The sequence below is a fragment of the Crinia signifera genome, chromosome 19 (assembly GCF_055691185.1).
Source record: "Crinia signifera chromosome 19, ASM5569118v1, whole genome shotgun sequence".
Lineage (NCBI taxonomy): Eukaryota > Metazoa > Chordata > Amphibia > Anura > Myobatrachidae > Crinia > Crinia signifera.
Window position 1 is genome coordinate 115,097,237 of NC_139226.1, and position 23,147 is coordinate 115,120,383.

Here is a 23,147-nt window from a genome sequence, read left to right on the forward strand (position 1 = left end):
TTGATATAGTCCCGCGACCAGCCCATTGCAGGAATGGTCGCGGGACTATATCGCCAGGATTCTTGCTAGAATCGCACCATGTGTATGGGGCTTATGAGAGTTTCACATCCAGAGAGGGTGGACATTCTGTGATCAGTGGGCTACTCCCCAATCCCTCCCCTATAATTGAATGTGTAATTAATAAGTCTGGATGCAGATAGCTGCAAAGCACCGTCTGGTGTCCAAAAACAAATAACTTGATGTAAGACTATTAAAACAAACACCAGATCTAAAACACAATGATTAATTAGAACCAGAGCACAAGGGTCCACACACATATATATGTAGTAAAATCATGACCTGTCTCTCATGTGCATATGTGACTATAGCATACAGTAAATTCACACTATACAGAAAATTGTACTCAAATACATAAAAGAAAGGGTACAATTAACAAAAAAAGTCTGAAATCAGAAAGTTCTTAAGGCTGTGTATAAAACATATTCGGCCCCTAATGTACGAGCCTGAATCGGCCCTTAAGTTTTGCGATGAGATGAGATTTAGTACAAAAAGTATGTGCAGCACATACTTTTTGCACTAGATCTCATCTCATCGCAAAACCGAGATGGGATGAGATGCGATATTGTATACAATAATTGTAACGTGTATGGGCACCTTAAGTACTAAAAATAGATTTCACACTTAAATGAGATCCCCAGAAGTCACTGTGCCCTGGACACTTACCTTTGCTTTCTTGGTCTCCACATCCACTTTAACCAGACAATCACCAACCAGGTGCTCGAAGCCACAACCATACAAGAAACGATATTTCTTTGTGTTGTATTTGGCATAATTTATTTGTGGAAACTCTAAGCCACACAAGTCCAATGTGTGGTCATGGAGGTTTTCATGTGAGCACCACACCTGGATAAAGAACACGTAATTGTATCATAATACATATAAAGGCTATATTTAATCATGTACTACAACTGGCACACGCAGTGTAAACTTGTGGACTAGTCTAGCGCAGGGCTGGGCAAAATTGGCCCCGAGGCCAGGCATGCTGGGATGAGCAGAGCCACAGCAGCTGGAGGGATGATTATATTGTCCACCCCTGGTCTAGATCAATCATAACATATTTATATGAATTAAAACTGATAACAGGCAACAACAGTTCCTCACAGTCTGTGCAAACGTGAGTAACTCACAAGGCTGCGACAGAGACCGGCTGATCTAGGCCGGTGCTGACTTCACAGACCCTCCTTTAAAACATTTGGACACACCTGCGTTTTTATCTGATAGTCCCAGAAAAGGGCCGGTGTAGCCCACCAAACGCAGACTTCCTGTCCATCAAATTGCTAGGGGGTTTAGACATTTTCACCATTTCTGCCGCTATTTTGGACTGCGCTATCATCAATGTTATTTTCAGAACATTGAGTTCTATAGGAAGCAGAGAGCCAATCAGCGGCCGGGCGACTATGGATCTCTAACGTGATTGGTTTAGGGGTTTCCCATTGTCAAAAATTAACGGGATTCCAATCATATGCGCAGAGAAGCAGCATTTTTTAACCCCTTGGATGCGTAAATGGACAGAAGAGGACAAGATTAACACTGTTCATAGGTGAGTATTCATGTTTTGGGGGTATGGGTCAATGGGTTGACCAAAATTAGGTCGACACGCATCGACCACTGAAGGTCGAAATAGCTAACGTCGACATGGTTGGAAGGTCAACACAATCATTAGGTCGACAATGGATAGGCTGACAGTCTAAAGGCCCAAATGGGGTTTTCACTTTTTTTCCTGAATGTCGACATGGTCGAAATGGACACTGTTAAAATTTACCACTTTCCTTGCATGGCTCGCACAGTGCTGGTTCTTTAAATATAGGGAACCCCTGCACAATATTGAGGTATTTGAGGAACCAGCACCCCATCAAAGAGCCCAGAGCTGTTTATGTTTAGGAGGAGAGACCAGACACTTTGTTTTTCAAATTAGGTCTTTTACTTTTACATAAAGAAACATCGAACGGATCTGATTAAACAGTGCGTGTTTTACTTCCAGCAAGCGCACAGCACTTCAAACACGAATCACTTCACCTTCGGAAAATACGAATCCTGAGAACATGGAAGCTTAGTAAATAAACTGCTTTTTTTTTCACACAAAACAGACCCGATCACATTTGTAACCAGCTGGGTTGTAGCTCGGCTGGAACATGGCAGCTTCGTAAAAGTACCCTTAAATCTCTGAACATTTTCAATCTCGCTCCCCTGCAGGGTAACACTATCTTGTTACTGTGCGAATTTGCTCTTTTTTTTACTTTGCGCCTAACTCAATAGTCCCTAAACATGATCCTCCAAGTCCTTTTGTACTCTCCTATTTACTTTGATGTGTGTTTATACGAATAGTTTAATGCACAGTATAAAAGAAGTGACTTACCTTTCCATCCCCTTTCTTAGCAGCAGTAGCAGTTGTGTAGTTTAAAGGCTGCGTAACCACATCTTCTTTGGTCTTAATATCTAGGGGGAGAACAAACCTCCGTGGATAAGCCTTTGCCGCTTGTTGGTAGATCTGCAGGGTAGAAACATTTCTCACAACATATACTTAAAACAACTATGTACAGTTCCTGTAAATCTATATAATAAGTTGAAGAGAGAGTGTGTGTGTGTGTCTGTCTGTCGCACTGCAGACACAACGTGGCACTGAGAGTCACCAAATTCAGCAACAAGATACCTCTGAACCCGGTTGTGTGCACCTCAAAGCCGTTTTGGGGAAATTTCACTTAGAAATTTAAAAAACACCAAATTGTAATTTGCCTTCATTGATGATCTAGGGAAAAGATCACCGTTGATGAAGGAACAACTCCACACCTGATTTCATTGCTGTCAATGAGTATGACTGACACATTCTAACATTATGGTTAAGGGCCAGATGTATCAAGCTTCAAAAGTGATAAAATGGAGAATGATAAATAGCCAGCCAATCAGCTCCTACCTGACATTTTTCAAACACAGTCTGGGACATGGCAGGTGGGACCTGAAACTGTAGCATTGAAAGTATAGAAATGGAGGTGTGGCCAGGTCCCTTTCTGATTTTGTACCAATTTCTGATCCTCAGATGTTGGAGGGTATGTCATGGGTGCTAAAGGAGTGGATGTGGAATTCATCAACACATACAAGTTATCAACTCAGGACAGGGCCGGAGCTAGGCACCGGAGCGCCCCAGACGGGGGGTCGCCCCGGCGCCCTCTGTCGCGGTGAGGGGGGGTGGATGATGCGGCCGCTGCGGGAGGGGGGGGTGGATGATGCGGCCGCTGCGGGAGGGGGGGGTGGAGGATGCGGCCGCTGCGGGAGGGGGGGGTGGAGGATGCGGTCGCTCCGGGGGGGGGGGGCGCGGTGCGGTGGCAGCCGCCGAGTTTGCCACGGGTGGGGGGGAAGCAGCTCACCTGCCGGGTGCCCTGTCTCTCCACAGCGGCGTTGGGCGGGTGGGTTGTCAGAAGTGACAGGGGGAGGGTGTGATGCATCGGCAGCCGACAAGGTTGCTGGGAACCCCCCCATCCAGGGGGGTTCCAAGCTCCGGACTACCGCCCTCCAGTGGCCGGCGCCCTAGGCAAATGCCTAGAGCTGCCTAATGGTGGCGCCGGCCCTGACTCAGGAGCATTGTGTTTCAAACAACACCACCACACCTGATTTCATTGCCGTCATTGATTATTAATGCCAACACATTCAATTTCTAACATTATGGTGGAATCTTTAACAAATTACAATCGGTACTTCTTTACTTTCACGGCGCCAGCATGGCGCCGCGCGTCAGAGTCCCCTTGCGGGGCTCGCTTCGCTCGCCCACGCTGCGGGCTCGGTGGCTCGCTACGCTCGCCACGCTAATTAAAATCAACTCCATGCCAACATGGATAGTGGAGGTATGAACTATCCATGTTGGCATGGCGTTAACTTAGTTTATTTTACTTAATTAGTGGCGAGCGTAACCCGGAAGTACGCGCGGCGCCATGCTGGCGCCGTGAAAGTAAAGAAGTACCTTACAATCTTAGGTCTTTGTCACAGCATCCTGTAAGATGACATTTTTCAGCAATTTTGAAAATAAAAAAACACCAAGGTTTTCCCAGGCAATGCCGGGCAGGTCAGCTAGTAGTATTAACAAAAAAAAGCAACATTTTTATTTTAAAAAGGAAACAAAACTTTTTATCTGCTGATAAATCCTACACAACAACATAACCTTATGGTATCATTCCATGGTGTTTGCGATCATACTTTCCCAGTAGAACCCAAAGGGTTTGGCATAAAGTTGGCCATACATTTCTCGTAGTAGTTTATGGCCAGCCAATCAGTCTTGAGCCACCCGGGAAGGTCACGGGCGGCAGGATCACATGCAATACATATTATGTGCGGTCCTTATGCTTGATATATATCGCATACGATCCCAGCAAGTGCTGCTGGAGGCTGTCCGTTCCGACAAATCCGCTCTGTTCCGATATCCGATGCGCAAGGAACCACGCATCGGAACAGAGCGGATCAAAAACACACACGATTTGCCCGACAGCACTCGGCTTCTCGGCCTGATGCATCGGAATTGGGTGAAATCTGCCAAAATATCCTTACAAAACCAAGATCCAAGTATCCTTACAAAGAGCTATGTATCAAACAGGTTTTGAGATTATTGTAAGGTAAAAAAAAAAAGGGTCTGCCTATATGGGCCAAGTGGTTCTTATCTGCCGTCAAACTCTATGGGCGAGATGTAATAGGATGAGAGATTCAGAAAGTGAGAGATTCAGAAAGTGAGAGATTTGGGAAGAATTTTACAGTTTTTTTTAAAGCGGAAATCATCTACACTGCACCACAAACTGGTTTTGCAGTGTAAATTATTGCCGCTTTAATAAAACTGGAGATTTCTTCCCAAAGAAAGAAGAGATTTCTTCTCTCATCCTATTAAATCTCACCCTATGTTTCTATATGTGGAAAGTCAGCCCGGCCCACCTTTCTCCATCCCAGAGCCGGCCCTAGCCTAAATGACACCCTAGGCAAGATTTTGGCTGGTGCCCCCTAGCACCGCCACTAGATCCGCCTCTGACCCTGCTCCCCTTTCGCAGCACCATCAACCCTCATCATAACAGTCATCATTTTGGTGCTCCTACCCGCAATATTTTAAATAGAAACGGTGCACACATTCGGTGCACAGCCCAAACAGGGGTGTGTTCTTGCTAGGAAGGGGCATGGCCACCCAATATTACCCCCAATTCAAATTATGCCACACAGTAGTGCAACTTTATTCACATTATATCACGCGATGGTGTCCCTTATTCACGTTACATCACACAGTAGTACCACTTTACCTTATGTACATTACTCCTCACATTATTCACATTATACCCGTATAAAAAAATCCTGAGAAAATATTGTATTTTAAGCACCTCCATGGCCACACTGCAACCCAGCACAAAGCAGTGTGTGCTGGGCAGAGGAGAAGAGTTACAGCTGCTGCTGTCACTTAAGGGGAGGGGGCCCGGGGCCCCCACTGGGCCCTTCCATCAGACTTTGGCCTGGGTAATTTGTACCCCTTACCCCTTTCTCTCGGTACCCCTGATAATACCATACAGTATTACCCCTTACACATGACACACATTATTAATGTCCTTATAACCATAATGCCCCTTACACATTATGCCAACCTTTATTAATGCCCTTTATACACATAATGACACACATAATGCCCCTTACACATATGTTGCACATTATTGCCCTTATACACATGACACACATATTGCCTGTTACACATATGTCGCACATTATTAATGCATTTATACATGACACACATAATGCCCCTTACACATATGCCGAACACTATTGCACAACCAACCCACCCACAGACAGCACTCGCACAGCCGCTAACACTGTGACCTCTGCCTCTGCTTGGAAACAGCATACATCTTGACTCAATAAGCCATGCTGCTCCTGGCCAGTTCTGCTAACGTTGGGTGCATTTTTTGCTGAAAATTCGTCTTATTTGCATTGTTATGACCAGCACACACAAGGAGCTTCCGATGATTAAAATAATATGTGGCATGCCTATATTCTGTGTGCGACTGTGGCTGTATCTGCATATGGAATGCTATGTTACAGTGATTTCCATGAATACACTATTTCATATGCAGATACAGCCTCACTCACACACAGGATATAGGCATGCTGCATATCATTTTAATCAGCAGAAGCTGCTGATGCCCCTAGGCATTCCAAATGCCCTAGACAATTGCCTAGTTTGCCTATGCCTAAGGCCGGCTCTGCTCCATCCGCAGCCTTCAACATTACCATCAGGCCCTGCACCCCCTGCCTGCTGCACACTACTAACAAGGTACAGAAGTCGGCTTACACACCCTAGAAATTCCCAAGAGATGGACCAGTTCCATGTGATCAATCAGTCTCTGTCTGTCTGTAAATGCATTTGGGGGGGGCTCTGTTTGCAAGATCGGTCACACACACATCTTCCACTCGTCCAAACCACACTGTTTGTAAGAGGGGAACACAGACTATTGTCGCACTATAGTATATTGTATGGTCGTTTCGGCTTTCACCTCATTCAGAGCTTGTCCAGATTTGCGAAGGTTCTGTAGCTCAAATAATCCCACAGTATGTCCATCATCCTGGCAGCAGAGGTCAAGTACAATGCACCCTTGGTCCTCAAAAGCATTAATTTGATGGAAGGTTGAAAAAGCCTTTGTGTGGAAAGTCACAGGGTGTTTCTAAAAACATACATCAAGAGGACATGTTACTAAAATCAACTCCTGCAATCAATGACACAACATGTCAAAAAGGCAAGTGCTGGTGGATTCATATGAAAAGCAGTCAATGTAAATAGGGGACGCTACGCACATGCCACACAGAGAGAAGCGGCAATGAAGCGGGACACAGTCAGGGAATCGGAGCCAAATACTCACTATTGGCCAAGGTGGAAAGTATTTACCTCTCCTGAGCGCTTATCAACCACGTGGATCACCGTGTCCAGATCAGGCTCCCAGCTCATGATCCCAGAAAAGGGTTTTCCTTGTATTTGGCTTAACAGGATCTTCATTATATTCAGTCTCAGAGGCTGCTCCACAAACACCACATAATTCTCACTCATTCCTAGGAATAAGATAGAAAAGCAGATATTACAGAACATCCGACTGAGACAAGATTTATCCAATTTCAAAGCTTTTTTGTCATTTTAAGGTAACAGAAAACACCTGCTATTGTTATGTTAATGAATGAACGTTTTGCTCAATATTACAGACGTTTATATACAGCAGATACAAAGCCCTGTACACACGGGGCGACCCAGCCTCTCTTGCTGAGCGACGCGCTTAAGTGCGATTGCTCAGCGCGCATTGCGGCACTCCTGCGATGCACACCGCAATGTGTGCTGAGCGATCTGTGCAGAGCGAGGCCTTGCTTATTTTTTCTAGGCAAAGGCCCACGTTCTAGCAGGAAAGCCAGTGCAAGCGCTGTCTATATTGGCAGGCGGTAGCACCACGTGGGACTGTGCATCGGCTGTCACACGGGGCTATACACACGGAGCGATCCGTGCTCATTTCTAAGTGATCTAGTTATAAGTAACATAAGGAAGCCTGGATATACTAGTGATAGTCGTGTGTCTCTTCTCTTACCAAAGCTGTGATAATAGGCAGGTTTCATTTTCTTCTCCGGTTCTATGGAGCATACGACTTGTGCTCCCTCTAGAGACTCCCCGGAACTGGACGTTTGTGTTGGAACTCTTATTATATTGTAGCGTGTTCCTAAAAGGAAGTATGTACATTTAGATATAGGTTAATAATGCCTAAAACAAAATACATGTATATAGCCAGACGTATTTTACTATAAGGTGCATACCATCTTTTCCATAAGAATTTCCCATATTATACACAGTCCCATCAGGATCATAATGTGGATGCGCTGTAGCACCGTTCACCGCAATAAACTTGCTCCAGTCCACCTAGACACAAAACATGACTGTTACTGGCCATGACAGAGAGAGGAGCGGAAGGAAACCTCCATTACCATGAGCAACCAGTTACCATGTGACCACACTAGCTATACTGGTAAAGAATACTACAGTATAGGCCAGTGGTTCCCAAACTTTTTAAAATCACGGCACCATAGAGTATCAGAATTTGTCACGACACCCCTAGGCCAAAAGTTTATTGTCAAGAATTTTTTTTTTTTTAAATATAAAACTTTTTTAATTATGTTTACAGTATATGTCATCCTTAGGGTTAGTTATGCAGCCAGAGACAGTATTTGCTTCTGTTTGTACATATACAATATTGCATGATGGGAAGCCACAAGCACTGGTTTTGCCTATTACACTGACCAATATGAATTTTAATTACTTTTGGACCACCAATCTTCTAATACTTATTATTCTATTGATATAATTTATCCTCAATTCTTATTGTTTCCACATGGAGAAAAAAAAATGAATACTGTAAACTTAAGTCTCATAGCAAACAGCAGTATCTCCTTATTTCCAGTCCTCAGGCATTACTAAATCCCCCTTTCTGCCTAAAGGCCCCCATACATAGGTCAGACTTGTCGTCCAGTTTTCTCTTGAGCTCTATTGGCAGCACCCCGGGAGGGCTCCATCATATTTGGCACTTGATATGCCAAATGAACACCTTGGGGAGCTGCCGGGGGAGTTCCAAGGATATTGGATGCGATATATCGCGAGTGCTAAAAAGCACCCGCAATGTGCTGCTGATGATCCAATTCCGATATATCATACATGCTTTGCATATGATCACAGGATCCGATGCACACTGGATCGGACACCTCTGGTTTAGCCCGATTTCATCTGGCCCGATGTGTTGGAAACTGAATAAATCGGACCTGTGTATGGGGCCTCAAGTCCCAGGTCTGACCCAATGGCATCTTTCCACCATGGCCCAGACCAGGCTGCTTACATCACACACAGGTGAAATAGTGCTGGAAGTCTCATCAGCATCATGAGCCAAAGTACAGTCTCCTGTTCGCCCCCTGACATTGCTGGCTGCAACCTTGGATCGGTATTATCGCTGCAGGATGCAGAATCCCTGTATAACTCCCCATGCTGTAGACAGTAGCTGGGTCGGATGACCCGGCCTACCTATTTACACTGCCCCTGAACCAGGGTCCTTTTGGGACTAACCCAGAGCAGGCGAATCGGGTAAACATATAAACTTACTGATCAGCGGCTAAATATGTCTGTCCCTACAATGAACTGGGCAGGCATTTGAATCGGTGCAGCCAGCAGACTGCCCATACACACAGCCAGATGTACCGATATATCGGCTGTGCTGCACAGCCAATGCGATATGTCTGAACGAAGTCACAACTGCCATCTCACTAACAATCTATCAGCCATTCGCTCAAACAGCCGATATATTGCCCAGTGGGTACCCAGCTTTAGAAAACAAAAATCTGATATCATGTTAACAATTTACACAACAATATTTAATTAGTATTATTTTACATTTCACTTGGTAGATTATGGTTTACCTTATCCAGGGTATTCAAGGTTTCCGGATCCACTTTAATCATATAATTGGTTTCAGTGCTGACATAATAGTCACCTTTATATAGCACATAATTAACACTGCAATTGTCAGTGGACGCTGAAGTGGACAAAGGAATAGAAAGAATATTAATTTACACATGTAATAGTATCGTGTCGTATCGTATCTAACATCCGGCTGCTGTTTAACTACATATCCCAGTACGCCCGGCAACAGTTTTTGTATTAGGGTATGCTAAAACTGGCAGTGCATGCTGGGATGTGTGGTTCTGCTGTCACACTATTCTAGGGAGCACCTCCCAGGTATTTATAATATAGAGTTAAGCTTTTAATGATTTTGGGTTGGTAACAGTGATACGGTAATAAGCAAATGTATTGATAAGTTCCTGAGCAGAATGGGGGCTGCATGTTGAATACTATACTATACCACTGCTTTGGATATTATACTACAGCAGTAACATGCTTTTGCTTAGTATTATTGTGGCTGTAATACATACAATATTATTCCATTATTGTAAACACATCAGTACATAGAAGAACTGCATAACAGCCAGTGACATCACTAGATGCCCCCAGTCAGGTCTCTATATACAGACGTGTCCTCTTGTTTTATTAGCATGATGCAGTGGCGGATCCACCAAGGAGCAATTAGGGGCGGTTGCCCTGGGGCCCCCACACATCAGGGGCCCCCACACTCCAGGTGGGTTCAGGCAGCGGGGTCCGGGCAGCATGGAGTGGGCAGGGGGGTCCCAGGGTGGCTGGACAGTCAACGGCGGGGTCCCTGCCGCAGGGACCCTGCCACTGTCCATCCGCCACAGCGTGTAAAGCATTGCAGCAGTGCTGGGGGACAGATACCGTGTTCTCCCACTCACCTGCCAGCCCCGCATCTCCCCGCTGCCCTACTCTCTTGTCACACTGTCTCTGGGGGGACCTACCCCGCTCTCCCCGCCTGATCACCCCAGGCGCCATGAAGAGGCGGCGCCCGTGCAGCAGCTCTGACTCTGATGGGCAATGAGAATAACTGCTCCGGTTAGTGCTGCAGGGGGGGGGGGGGGGGGGAGGAGGTGAGAGGAGGGGGCCCCCACAGTTTTTGTTGTCCAGGGCCCCCACAGAACTTAATCTGCCCCTGGTGTTATGCATATGCCCTATGGCCAATCAACCCCTGGATTGCAGAGCCCCCGGATGCCCCTTATATGCCGACCTTGTGCCCCTCCCCTCTCATGACCATGCCTTACTTGTGCCACAAAGGGGCCAATTCAGAAGTGAAATGCCCAATGTTTTATAGGCGTCCCCATACAAACGGTAGCCGTTCCCCAGGGAACGTCGGCGGGCCAATGCCTGCTCGGGGTGGACAGCTGACGTCACATGACCTCGGCGCCCGCCCCCTTTTCAGCGATCAGTGGGAATAACAGTCAGTTTAGACTGACTTTTATTACTGAAGGGGAGAGATATAATTTGATGGTGTACGACCACTGAATGAGTTCTCTCCCATTCGTCGACAGTACAGGGGATGTGTTAGGGAACACATCCCCTCACAATCTTACCGAGGGGATTTGCATGGTGGGGGAGGGGGGGCATTCGGCCAGGTAGTGTGCAGTGTTTACCTGTTCGCTAGGCTGCGAACATAAGCAGCCTAGCGAATGGGTCTGAATCAGGCCCAAACTCTGAAATATGGAATCTTGTCCTCCATCCATCTCTACTCTGCTCCTATAAGGCTCACCACCCTACACCGCTTGCTAACTCCATCATACCCCCAGACTACTGGGGAGCAGTGGACTTGAGTCAGAAAAGCAGAGAGGACAGGCCCAGCAGTAATGATTATATCTAGCACCCTGCATCTTCCAAACCCCGTGCAGTTCCTCTTCCCTGCCTGGGGTGTCTCTCTGTGCTGTATTGCTTCTAGCACAGTGTGGTCTGTAGTTCAGCACTGATATGCAGAGCAGACCTGTGCTAGAAGCAGCACAGCAGAGAGCGACATCCCAGGTACGGAGGAAGAACTGTACAGATTTTGATGCAGGGTTCTAGAATGAACACTAGATTACGGTCTATTCATTTCTGTGCATAACCCCGCTGTATATACTGTTTTATCGTTCTGCTCATTAAAAACACAATATGACCACTATTTGGAATTTAATGTAAAAGGATGATGGAATTAGCCGCACATCCAAAGGTTATGGATACATACATTATACATTTTAAGAAAACCCTGCCCTGGGAAGACAACACATGGTCACCAATTTATTACCCCCTCATTCCTTATATGGCAAATAACAGATATTTAAGTACAGTAGGTATTTTGGTCATGATCACTGTAGTGACATTGATCCATCATTTCAGGATAATGGAATGTGCACTAATTTATCACCTACGGATCCTATAATGACAAGCATGGCTTACTTATTTCAAATTTAGATTTAAAGCGGTCAAACACAGACTTGCAGGGGTCTGGCATGGCCAAGGTCCCGAACTCCGAGACTACGATCCGGTTCTCCTCCTTATTCTTTGTATAAGAATCACTTTGCAGGAACTTGCTCATGTAGGTGACAGAGCCGTCCTGAATACTGAACCTGTGCAGCAGAGCCATGCCATCAAACCAATGGTTGTACCTGGAACGGGAGAAGTCTGTCACACAACTGGCTAGTACATACAATACTACACATTCTGCAGAATTAATAACTCAAAAAATAATTAGAGAAGAAATTTGGGTATTCAAATGTTTTCAATAAAAATATTTTGACATGCGATATTATTTATTGTACAGCCCGAGCACACTGCTCCCTTATGAGCACTTCCCCTCTACTGCTGGGTGCACACTTACCAATTCCCACAGCCACCGGTGGTGTCACAGGAGAACTATATAGTGCATACACACTGACCAATGTCAGTCAGTGACATGGGATACGGTCACTAGGTCTACAAGCATAAGGCCGACACCACTAGGTCAACATGGAGGAAGGTTGACATGCAAGGAAGATCGAAGGGTCATTAGGTCGACAGTCAAAAGGTCGACATGGGGTTTCACCTTTTTTTTGAGCCGACAGGTGCTATTTCATGTCCTACAATCCACTAGGGCGTGGCGGGTGAATAAAATAGTGTGCCCGAAGCATGGCGAGCACAGTGAGCGATGCGAGGGGACGCAGTGCTATGTTTAAGTGTCCATGTCGACTGTGTCGACATTTGGGACAAAAAAAGTGAAAAAAAACCATGTCGACCTTTTGGCTGTTGACCTTCCACATGCCGACCTAATGCTTGTCAACCTAATGACCCTGTCGACCTTCCTGCATGTCGACATAGTGGTGTCGACCTAATGCTTGTCGACCTAGTTACTGTCTACCCAATGATCCATACCCAGTGATGTCACCCACCCCCTGCTCCATACAAGCAGCCACTGACGATATTGGCAGATTGAGCCGCATGTACAGACGATAGGGGTTGTTAAAGATACGCAGGAGTGAGCATCATTAAAGATATTCAGCATGCGCTCTGACTGATGTTCACAATGTATCGTTAACGATACATCAGCAAACCCGGACTGGACCTACTGTAACTACTCCTGCTGCTGCTCCTACTGTAACTAGTCCTGCTGCTGTTCCTACTGTAACTAGTCCTGCTGCTACTCCTACTGTAACTAGTCCTGCTGTTACTCCTACTGTAACTAGTCCTGCTCCTACTGTAACTAGTCCTGCTGCTGCTCCTACTGTAACTAGTTCTGCTGCTACTCCTACTGTAACTAGTCCTGCTGCTGCTCCTACTGTAACTAGTCCTGCTGCTGCTCCTACTGTAACTAGTGCTGCTGCTGCTCCTACTGTAACTAGTCCTGCTCCTACTATAACTAGTCCTGCTCCTACTGTAACTAGTCCTGCTGCTGCTCCGACTGTAACTAGTCCTGCTGCTGCTCCGACTGTAACTAGTCCTGCTGCTGCTCCGACTGTAACTAGTCCTGCTGCTGCTCCGACTAACTAGTCCTGCTGCTGCTCCTACTGTAACTAGTCCTGCTGCTGCTCCTACTGTAACTAGTCCTGCTGCTGCTCCTACTGTAACTAGTCCTGCTGCTGCTCCTACTGTAACTAGTCCTACTGCTGCTCCTACTGTAACTAGTCCTACTGCTGCTCCTACTGTAACTAGTCCTGCTGCTGCTCCTACTGTAACTAGTACTGCTGCTGCTCCTACTGTAACTAGTCCTGCTGCTGCTCCGACTAACTAGTCCTGCTGCTGCTCCTACTGTAACTAGTCCTGCTGCTGCTCCTACTGTAACTAGTCCTGCTGCTGCTCCTACTGTAACTAGTCCTGCTGCTGCTCCTACTGTAACTAGTCCTGCTGCTGCTCCTACTGTAACTAGTCCTGCTGCTGCTCGGACTGTAACTAGTCCTGCTGCTGCTCGGACTGTAACTAGTCCTGCTGCTGCTCGGACTGTAACTAGTCCTGCTGCTGCTCCTACTGTAACTACGCCTGCTCCTACTGTAACTAGTCCTGCTGCTGATCCTACTGTAACTAGTCCTGCTGCTGATCCTACTGTAACTAGTCCTGCTGCTACTCCTACAGTAATATGGAGTGTGCATCTGCACCATGTATTTTTATTTGCAGAACTACAAGTACCAGCATGATGGCACCTCATGTATATAGGGTGTGCATTCTAAGATCCCCCCCCCCCCCCCCCCATAAGCTAATATTGTGTACACCTGTACACCTGAAGGTTGGGACTCCTTCAACTTAAAGTAGCACCCCACCCACCTGATATGAATATTATTTTACCAGCTTGGTCCCTGGTAGCCACAGACTGCAAACTGGAGGCACAATATAGATAAGACCTAAAATTGACACTAATTGCTAGTCTTGGGGATGGATTTGGGGCGCGGATCCCCTTGGGTTGGTGTGGCTGAGTTGCTTTCCGGGTGGCACACCCTAACATTTATTTAGCACTATTTATTTCCCACTAATATATTATACTTTCTAGCACTTCTCTTTTTAACCTCTAGCTTCTGCTACTTTCTTATTCATAAACCTTTAGCTTAGTTTTTAACTTGTGTGCTGTCCTGGGGTGACTGGCCTATGCCAACCTTTTTGAGGTTCCGCGCCCCAGATTCAAACTTAGTATTAGGGACCCACCAGAAATGAGGTCACCGTGAAGCTGGTTGGTGGGCAAATATTTCTTGGCCAATTGATATACCAAGAACCTCTATTATTGTTTAATAATACGGAGTGTGCATCTGCACCATGTATTTTTCTTTGCAGAACTACAAGTCCCAGCATGATGGCACCTCATGTATATAGGGTGTGCATTCTAAAGGCCCCCATACACTAGCCGATTTTGGTCAGATTTCAGCCAGATCAGTCGGATCTGGCCGAAATCGGACCAAAATCGTCTAGTTTTGATGTTCCCTCAGATCCGATGCGCGGTCCCGTGCGCATCGGATCTGCGTCGGGTGGTCGGACCTGCTGCACGTCCGACCACCCGACTTGGGACCTAGTGGGGCGGTGGAGGGAGCAGGGGGGGCTGGGGACGCTGGGGGGACACGTCTGTGTCCCCCGCTGCTGGGGACAGCGTCTGTGCGGCGAGAAGGTAGAGGGAGCAGGGGGGGCTGGAGACGCTGCGGGCGGGGGACACAGGCTGCATAGAGCCGGGCAGGGGGAGCCGGCCGGGAGCTGTCAGTAATGAATAAAAAAAAAGCCCATACAATGAATGGGCGGCCTGTGATTGGCTGAGCGCTCTCTCAGCCAGTCAGCAATTGGCTGAGAGAGCGCTCAGCAGCCAATCACAGGCTGCCCATTCATTGTATGGGCTTTTTTTTTTATTCATTACTGACAGCTCCCGGCCGGCTCCCCCTGCCCGGCTCTATGCAGCCTGTGTCCCCCGCAGCGTCTCCAGCCCCCCCTGCTCCCTCTACCTTATCGCCGCACAGACGCTGTCCCCAGCAGCGGGGGACACAGACGTGTCCCCCGCAGCGTCTCCAGCCCCCCCTGCTCCCTCTACCTTATCGCCGCACAGACGCTGTGTCCCCAGCAGCGGGGGACACAGATGTGTCCCCCGCAGCGTCCCCAGCCCCCCTGCTCCCACCAGCTCTCACCTCTTAGCCCCCCCCCCCCCCACACCCCCCCTGCTCCCCGGGTTTTTTACATGTGATAAATCGAGACGATTTATCACATGTAAAAAATGGCACATCAAGTGCCAATCTAATCAAGCTCCCCCGGGGAGCAGCCGGGGAAGCTCAGGGGGAAGTCGGGGGCGACTTGTCCTAAGGACAAGTCGCCCTAGTGTATGGGGGCCTTAAGATTCCCCCCCCCCCCCCCCATAACCTACTGTAACTAGTCCTGATCCTGTTTTTCCACATTCACTTCACGTGGTACTATGCTGTCCCTGCTGCCACTACATGAGAATTAGAAACAACTGCAACTATTTTCTGCTCTGAATTATCTGCCGTGATTTTAGATATTAGAAAAATAGATCTTAATCAATAAATGAATAATGTTGACTCCTTACCAGGATTAGTCCCCTGTGCCAGATCTATTCCTGCCCATTGATTTGATCTCCAATTTAGCGGGTGTACATCACATTCTATAGCTGTGCTCACTCTCTCACTGGTCCGTATTACAGGCACAACGTACTTACTTGTCATTGCCAAATTCAAACCTTCCAGGTCCATTCCGCAGCAGACTGCCCCTGATCCACGTTGGGATGGTCCCTGAGATTTTTGTTGGTATAGGCTGCGGAGTTTCTGGCACAGTTTGGAAGAGGGGTGCTATATATTCTACAGCTGCCTGGGAGGAAGAGTAGACCCTCTGACAGACACTGATCTTATTGAGAACTGAAATGAAAAATAAAACAAAATTATTATATATCAAAGGTGCAATCAGCTTACGATAGCATGATTATAACCTGACTGTACCTCTACTCATTATCAAAATCTATTATACTTAACCATTAACAAAAGCAAAGAACATACCAGGCAGAGGATCCTCGTTAAATTTTAGGCAGATAGGACGGGATTTAATGCCGCCGGAGTTCTTTGCCCGTGCGGGATGCCGGACAAACTCAGATATTTTTAAAGCGGCAGCCGTGTGTCATCACATCCCGCCCATAGTGTCTAATATTACGAATTTGTTTGAAAGAAAATTGTTACCACAAAAGTTTAAAGCCGATATCCAATTAACCGCCATATCTGAAATTTATCTCGGATTATACGTATTCTCTATAAGCAGCCGCCAGAGCAGTGATAATACATGGGTTTGGATGCTTATCCCAGATCGCATGTGTTGTCGCCAAAAGTGCGACATTTTTCTACAGAAAAACAAAGGCTTTAATTGGAGGACCCGATAATGACCATCAGTCAAAAATGGCTCTATCAACCTGTTGTTTTGGGGGGAGGGATAAAAATGATTGTAGCTAATAGAATACACAGGTCTTACAATGGCCCTGGAGAGGTGGTGGAACTCATCTCCCCTGCTACTTCCCCTTCCTCTGCCCTATTAGGTGGAGTCAGTGCCAGGTTTTTAGCACCCCACTGAAAAAAATAAAATTTGCCCTACCTCCCATACTTTATAAAGGGACAGTAGTCTGACAAGGAAGGGGTATGGTCACACAATAATAGCCCCAATTCAAATCATGCCACACAGTAGCACAATCTTATTTACATTACACAGCATGTAGTGCCCCTGATTCATATTACACCACATAGAAAGGCCCCTTATTCATGTTACAACACACAGTAGTGCCCCTTTTTACTTTATTCTATGCAGTAGTACCCCTTACACATGTTATGCCACACAGTAGGGTCTCTTAAACACAAATCAGTAGTAGCCTCTTACACATAATGCACACAGTAGTAGTGCCCTTTATACACATAATGCTCACAGCAGTAAGGCTCCTGAGAATCAATAAGCTGCCAGGTCCTGAGGAAGAGGGGGAGCTAGTCAGTGATACAAGTGCCGCTTGTATCATCTATTGATGTGAGTGGTGAGGTGGGCTCTTCTGTTGTAATGAGCTGAGCTCAGTTCCACCCCCACCCTTGTTTGTTGACAGTGTGCATGTGAACAGAACATATTTCACCTTTTAATCCAGAACCCTATCTGAAGCACCACAGCGTACATCTGCAGTGTGACTGCTGACACGCACAATGTCACCATTACCACTGACATTCTGACTGGATATCCTTACAGCAGTCGGTTACGGGGAGGCCCTTTGTTACAGGAACCTCTGCTGCTTGGAGGCATTGGGGGAAATTGACTAAGGTGGGAGTTCTGTTTCACATGGGAAGTTGCTACGGGCAACCAATCAGAACCTACTTTTTATTTATTTAGCACCTTCTAGAAGATAATAGATGGTATCTGATTGGTTGCCCGTAGCAACATCCCATATGAAACAGAACTCCCATCTTAGTCAATTTCCCCCATTGTGTTAAGGAAAACGAAACCTGGGTACACACTTAGCGATCCCGTATAGGTAACTTTATCGGTGGGGCCAGGGCCGTCTATTCGTATGGGCTTAATGGGCACTTGCCCAGGGGCCCCTAGCTATATTAGGGCCATATGCTGATAGCTGACGATCCCCTTTTTCCAGGGATACCAGAATTTTTAAAATCGGCCCTGGGGAACTGGAGATATCCAACTTTAAATCAGCAGTCCACATCCGACCTGTTAATTGCGCTTCCCAGTCATATTTCTCACTGAGTTTTTCTGAGAGTACAATCCAAAACCTGGGACTCTCCCCTTTCTGTCGACACTAGCGGCTTGTCTCTATCATACCCAGAACCAGAGATATCAGCCTTCCAGCAGCCGGTCCCTGCTCCAGCTACAAACGTCTGGTGTACAGTATTATATTTTTGTCAATGGATTGCTCTGGCTCCTGATCTCTGATCCCCAAGTCCCCAGCACCTCCTGAAAGTTGGGACTCTAGGTTTTTATGCTATTGAAGGCTAAGAAATCTATTTCCAGATAATGGCGATATCTGCAGTCAAACAAGCTGCCCTCCACTGGAAAAGGACGAATATTAGGCCTCTCACTTTTTTTATACTCCATTATCCAACCCTCCCGTGCGTATAAAACACCCCCTACCTCCCTGGAAGTCATTTACAAGGGACCCTTCATTCAGCGCAGTGCCCCCTTCCACACGTTAGTGTTCTCCCTCCCACCACCTGTGCAGTAAAGGAGTAATAAGCAGAAGTTACCATACCTCCCAACAGTCCCGATTTCAGCGGGACGGTCCCGATTATCAGGGCCTGTCCCGCTGTCCCACCCGCGGGCGGCAGTGTCCCGCGGTGAGGGGGGCTGTTGGGAGTCCCCCGTCGGCTGCTAAGCAGCGGGGGGCTGGGGGCATGGCTAGAGGCTCACAGAGCCTCTGGGTCATGCCCCCATAGCGGCAAAATGGGGGCGTGGCCTCGCGGGAGAGCATCGAGTATAGGCCACACCCACGAAATTAGGCCACGCCCCCCCATCGGTCTAGGCAGAAGTTGGGAGGTATGAGTTACTGCTCCAGGTCCTACATGTTGAGTGGAAGATAGAGCACCCCCTGCCACCCATGGGACATCAAAGCTGCTGCTGATAGCACCCCCCCCCCACCCCTAGGAGGGGAGAATGGATAAGGGCCCCAGTGCATTGCTTTGCCCTGGGTGGGGCCATGGGAGACAATAAAGTGTTTACAGTTTACACACTGACCAATATCGTTAATGACATCAGTCAGTGACATCACCCACTCCCCGCCTCTGTACACAGTGGTGCGAGCAAACAGTGAGCGATTTGCGCTATATATCATTAATGATATCGTCCATATCATTACTGATATATCACCCAGTGTGTACCTTAAAACATGGATGGATATGGGTAAATGGCAAAAAAAAATGGTAAAAAGGAGCGAACGGCGAATAGCCAGGAGAGACCATAAACTATTAAGTCTGGGCTACCAAAGACCATGATGTGCTCCCATTGTCTAGCTGTTATCAGGATGGGGGCAGGGAGGTAGCAGGAACTGAATAGGGGGAAGGAAAGAGAGAAGCAGGTAATAGGTGCCTCCCCATGGGAGTAGACCCATACTTAAGGACAGGACAGGTATGGGGGAGGATCAGAGAGAGCAAGAGGGCACGCAGGAAGGATTGTCTTTATCCAGCAAGAGGGCATGCAGTAAGGATTGATCAGAGAGAGCAAGAGGGCATGCAGTAAGGATTGATCAGAGAGAGCAAGAGGGCACGCAGTAAGGATTGTCTTTATCCAGCAAGAACATCCAGAATCCCAGATAGTGAACAAGAAATATTAGGATAAGTATCTGGGGTTAGTTATTTGGGGTATATCTGGGGATATTTATTTGCAATTGTATTCCTTCTTATTCTTTTACTTAATTCCATATTAGGCACCCTGCTACAAACTCCCAATGTCTCTGTAATTTTATGAATTCAATCTTTAATGCAGCAAGAATTTTATCACATGTTTATATTATGCCGGGTAACTTTCCCCTAAGGAATAAACGCACCTAAATTAATGCACAGTAGTTTAAGGCCAAACAATTAGTACTTATGGATTTATTATTATTATACTTGCTGCAGCCTTTAGAAAAACAGCAAAGAATTAGGCCCAAAGAATTCAGGCAAGTTGCAAACAATGTCCCCTTTCCCCCTCCCCCTAATTAAATTACTGAGGGCTTATTTACATAGCATAGCATGCAGATATCATGACAATACCTTCACCTACCCCGCCCACCAGGCAGAGCAAACATTGGCTGCCCAGCAATGTAAACCATATTATTATCATAGTATTATTTATAAGGCGCCACAAGTGTTTTGCAGCGCCGTACAAACATGAAATGTATGATTACAGAGCTGAGTTATTTCAGATCACATGTATAGGGGAATTACATAGTTTTAAGTAACATAATATAATATTGTGCAGCACTGTTATTAGGATATGGCAAAGCATAAGTTTAGATAGGCAGAATGCAAATATGGGAACACATGGTTTTGTTTTTGAAGTTAATATAATGCAATATAAGGCAAGAAAATTCATTATGTGGTGCAATTTTCAGCGTGCAAGGCATCATAGGGGTATAATAGACAGTATTACAAAGATGTTGATGATTGGGGGAATGATAAATGGTAACAGGTTACATTAAGCTGCAGTCAGTAATATAATATGGTGTCACAAACAAATTAGTAAATTCATTGTTACATGCGTGTATGTACAATAAGAATAGTAGTACAGGAGATTAATAAGTGAATTCATTACGGTTGTGCATAAGCATTTTACTTCATATTAGACTTTTATATCTTTGGCAGATCCAAACTTACTGTTATTTCATGAAAAGCGCGGGGTTAATCTGCTGCTGTATACAAAATCTGTTGCTGTTTAGAATTTTGTTAAGTCAATTCATGTATAAGAAGTAATGAATATAATTAGGGCACAGGGGTGGAACCATAGTTCTCACAGCAACTAAGTTTATAAGTTAAGTTTTTAAGGGGTACATGCTTGGCCTTAGCAGGGAAGTAATACTGCTGACGCTGGGTGCAAAGTAGATGGGCCCTTTAACAGATTATACATTAAAAAATAAATAAATAAAAGGGTGCACACATAACTGCACAGTACAGGTAACCGCTCAGTGCACGTTAGCTTGCCAATTAGGCGGAATGTGATGGAAATTCGGAAAAGGAATAAGCAAAGCAGAATAATCACAGTAAAATGAAAGTCATTTTGTGTAACATGGGTGGTAAACAGCTTAGTGAAATGTCTAATGCCAACGGTGCTTCATGGGATGTTACAAATTTCCATGGGGGTAGATATTCAGTCACTTATATACGGATAGAGGCAGGGTAGGAAAGGGAAAAAGGAGAATGCATGGAGGTGGCATTATAGGATTATTGCTCAGGTTTGGGAGGCGGCATGCTGCAACGTATTTACACACAGAACAAACTAACATGCTTTATGTCACCTCGCAGTGCAACCCTTCTTCTTCCACATGCAGATGCCTAATGATCGGAGGAGGTGGGCAGGCTGATGACCCTGACGGACGCTGAGCTACGGCAATGCCGAAAGCGTAGTATGCAAACGGACTCTTTCTTGACAGGAATGAGTTCTAGTGTGGTGGCAAAATGATGGTATAACCAGGTTCCAATGGCCCATACATTGTATGTGCATAAAGTATTGTATTGCCATAGCGAAGAAAGCATTAGTGACAGCGGCACGGAGCAGCTGCCGGTCAGTCGGAGACGTGTTAGCGCAGGGAGTCCAAAGCGCATGCCGAAAGGCCAGGTCATGGGAAATTCAGGCTCATCCAACACCTGTCATTCCTAGCAGGAAAATCAGTGAACGATGCCTTGGAAAAGCAACAGTGCAGCGTCGCTTACCAGTCTTTTCAAGAGGCGCTCAGAATAGTGCGCAGCTGCGGGGTACGGGCCCAATTGGGGAAGATATCGAATCAGCATTTAGGCTCCTCCCCCTTCACCCATATAGTCACGGATTCATGGGACTAAAGTTCAAGGGCAGTTATTATGTGGATCTATGCTTACCCATGGATGGCGCCAATTTTGAAAAATTCAGCACGTTCCTGCACTGGTGCGTTGAGGTGGGGACAGGCTGCAGGACATTTGCGCACCATCTGGAGGACTTTCTAAGGGTCAGCCAGGCGAACACTGACACATGCGAGCGTTTGTTAAAATCCATGTAGGCGCTGTTCCACACTTTTGGGGTTCCCATAGCAACGGAGAAAACAGAGGGGCCTATGAACAAACTGCCGTATCTGGGAATAGAAATAGATACCACCGACAGGCTGTGTAGGTTACCAGAGGACAAGGTTGCTGGCATTATGAGGCAGATTGGGGAGCATGCCAGAGCAGACAAGATTACACTAAAACATCTCCAATCATTGCTGGGGTCACTGAATTTCACATGCAGGGTTATCCCAATGAGCAGAATCTTCTGCCGATCAGGGCTGGCAACAGAAATCTTGGGGCCTGGTACACTGATATATCTAGGGGGCCCAATACCCCGCCCCCTTGAGCAGAACATTGTTAGTATTATGCATATTAAACATGTTTTTTATTGTTACAAAGGAAATAGAATTAATATTCACTAATATCGGAGTGAGGTTCCAGTCAAGTACCCAGGAATCCAGGCAGGTGCCTTTTAAACCATTGCTAGGCACTGCACTGACACAGCCATGCTTATAGCCCCCGAGTCCCTCAGAACCTTGGGGTCCCTCACAAGTTTGAGACCCGGTACAAGTGACCCCCCCCCCCCTGTCGCCTGCCCTGCTGCCGACAACTGGAAAGGGCCACAGCAGGGGTAAGAAAGACGCATCATCCGATTAAGCTGACAACAGAAATCAGAGAAGGCATGTTGATGTGGGAAACATTTCTAAGGGAATTTAATGGTATTCGCATCTCTCCGGCACCGCCTGAGGCTGCAGCTGTACACCGATGCAGCAGGGTCTTGTGGTTTTGGGGCATATCTCGTGGGAGAATGGCGCGCATCCCAGTGGCCGCAGAGCTGGGTCGGAGCAGGGCTGACAAGGAACATGCTGCCGCTAGAGCTGTTCCCGATCATAGTAGTGTTGGAGTTGTGGGGTAACAGGTTAGCCAACAAGGAAATAACCTTCTGGTGTGACAACATGGGGGTGGTTCAAGCAGTCAACAGGCAGAGTGCCTTCTCCCCACTA

The 23,147-nt window shown here is 46.5% G+C and overlaps 1 protein-coding gene across 2 annotated transcripts in view; it reads right to left on the minus strand.

Annotated features, from left to right (window-relative positions):
- The window catches only part of LOC146042914 (carotenoid-cleaving dioxygenase, mitochondrial-like), a 34,819-nt gene that overhangs the window by 5,819 nt on the left and 5,853 nt on the right, over positions 1-23,147 (minus strand). For both annotated transcript variants that reach the window (XM_083163199.1, XM_083163198.1), the window contains exons 2-10: positions 16,125-16,320; positions 11,915-12,123; positions 9,502-9,617; positions 7,858-7,960; positions 7,635-7,763; positions 6,953-7,113; positions 6,564-6,731; positions 2,417-2,548; positions 724-903 (exon numbers count right to left, since the gene is read on the minus strand). In XM_083163199.1, the coding sequence (XP_083019325.1) occupies positions 724-903; positions 2,417-2,548; positions 6,564-6,731; positions 6,953-7,113; positions 7,635-7,763; positions 7,858-7,960; positions 9,502-9,617; positions 11,915-12,101 (1,176 nt within the window). In that variant the 5' untranslated portion in view covers positions 12,102-12,123; positions 16,125-16,320. The remainder of the gene's footprint in view (positions 1-723; positions 904-2,416; positions 2,549-6,563; positions 6,732-6,952; positions 7,114-7,634; positions 7,764-7,857; positions 7,961-9,501; positions 9,618-11,914; positions 12,124-16,124; positions 16,321-23,147) is intronic.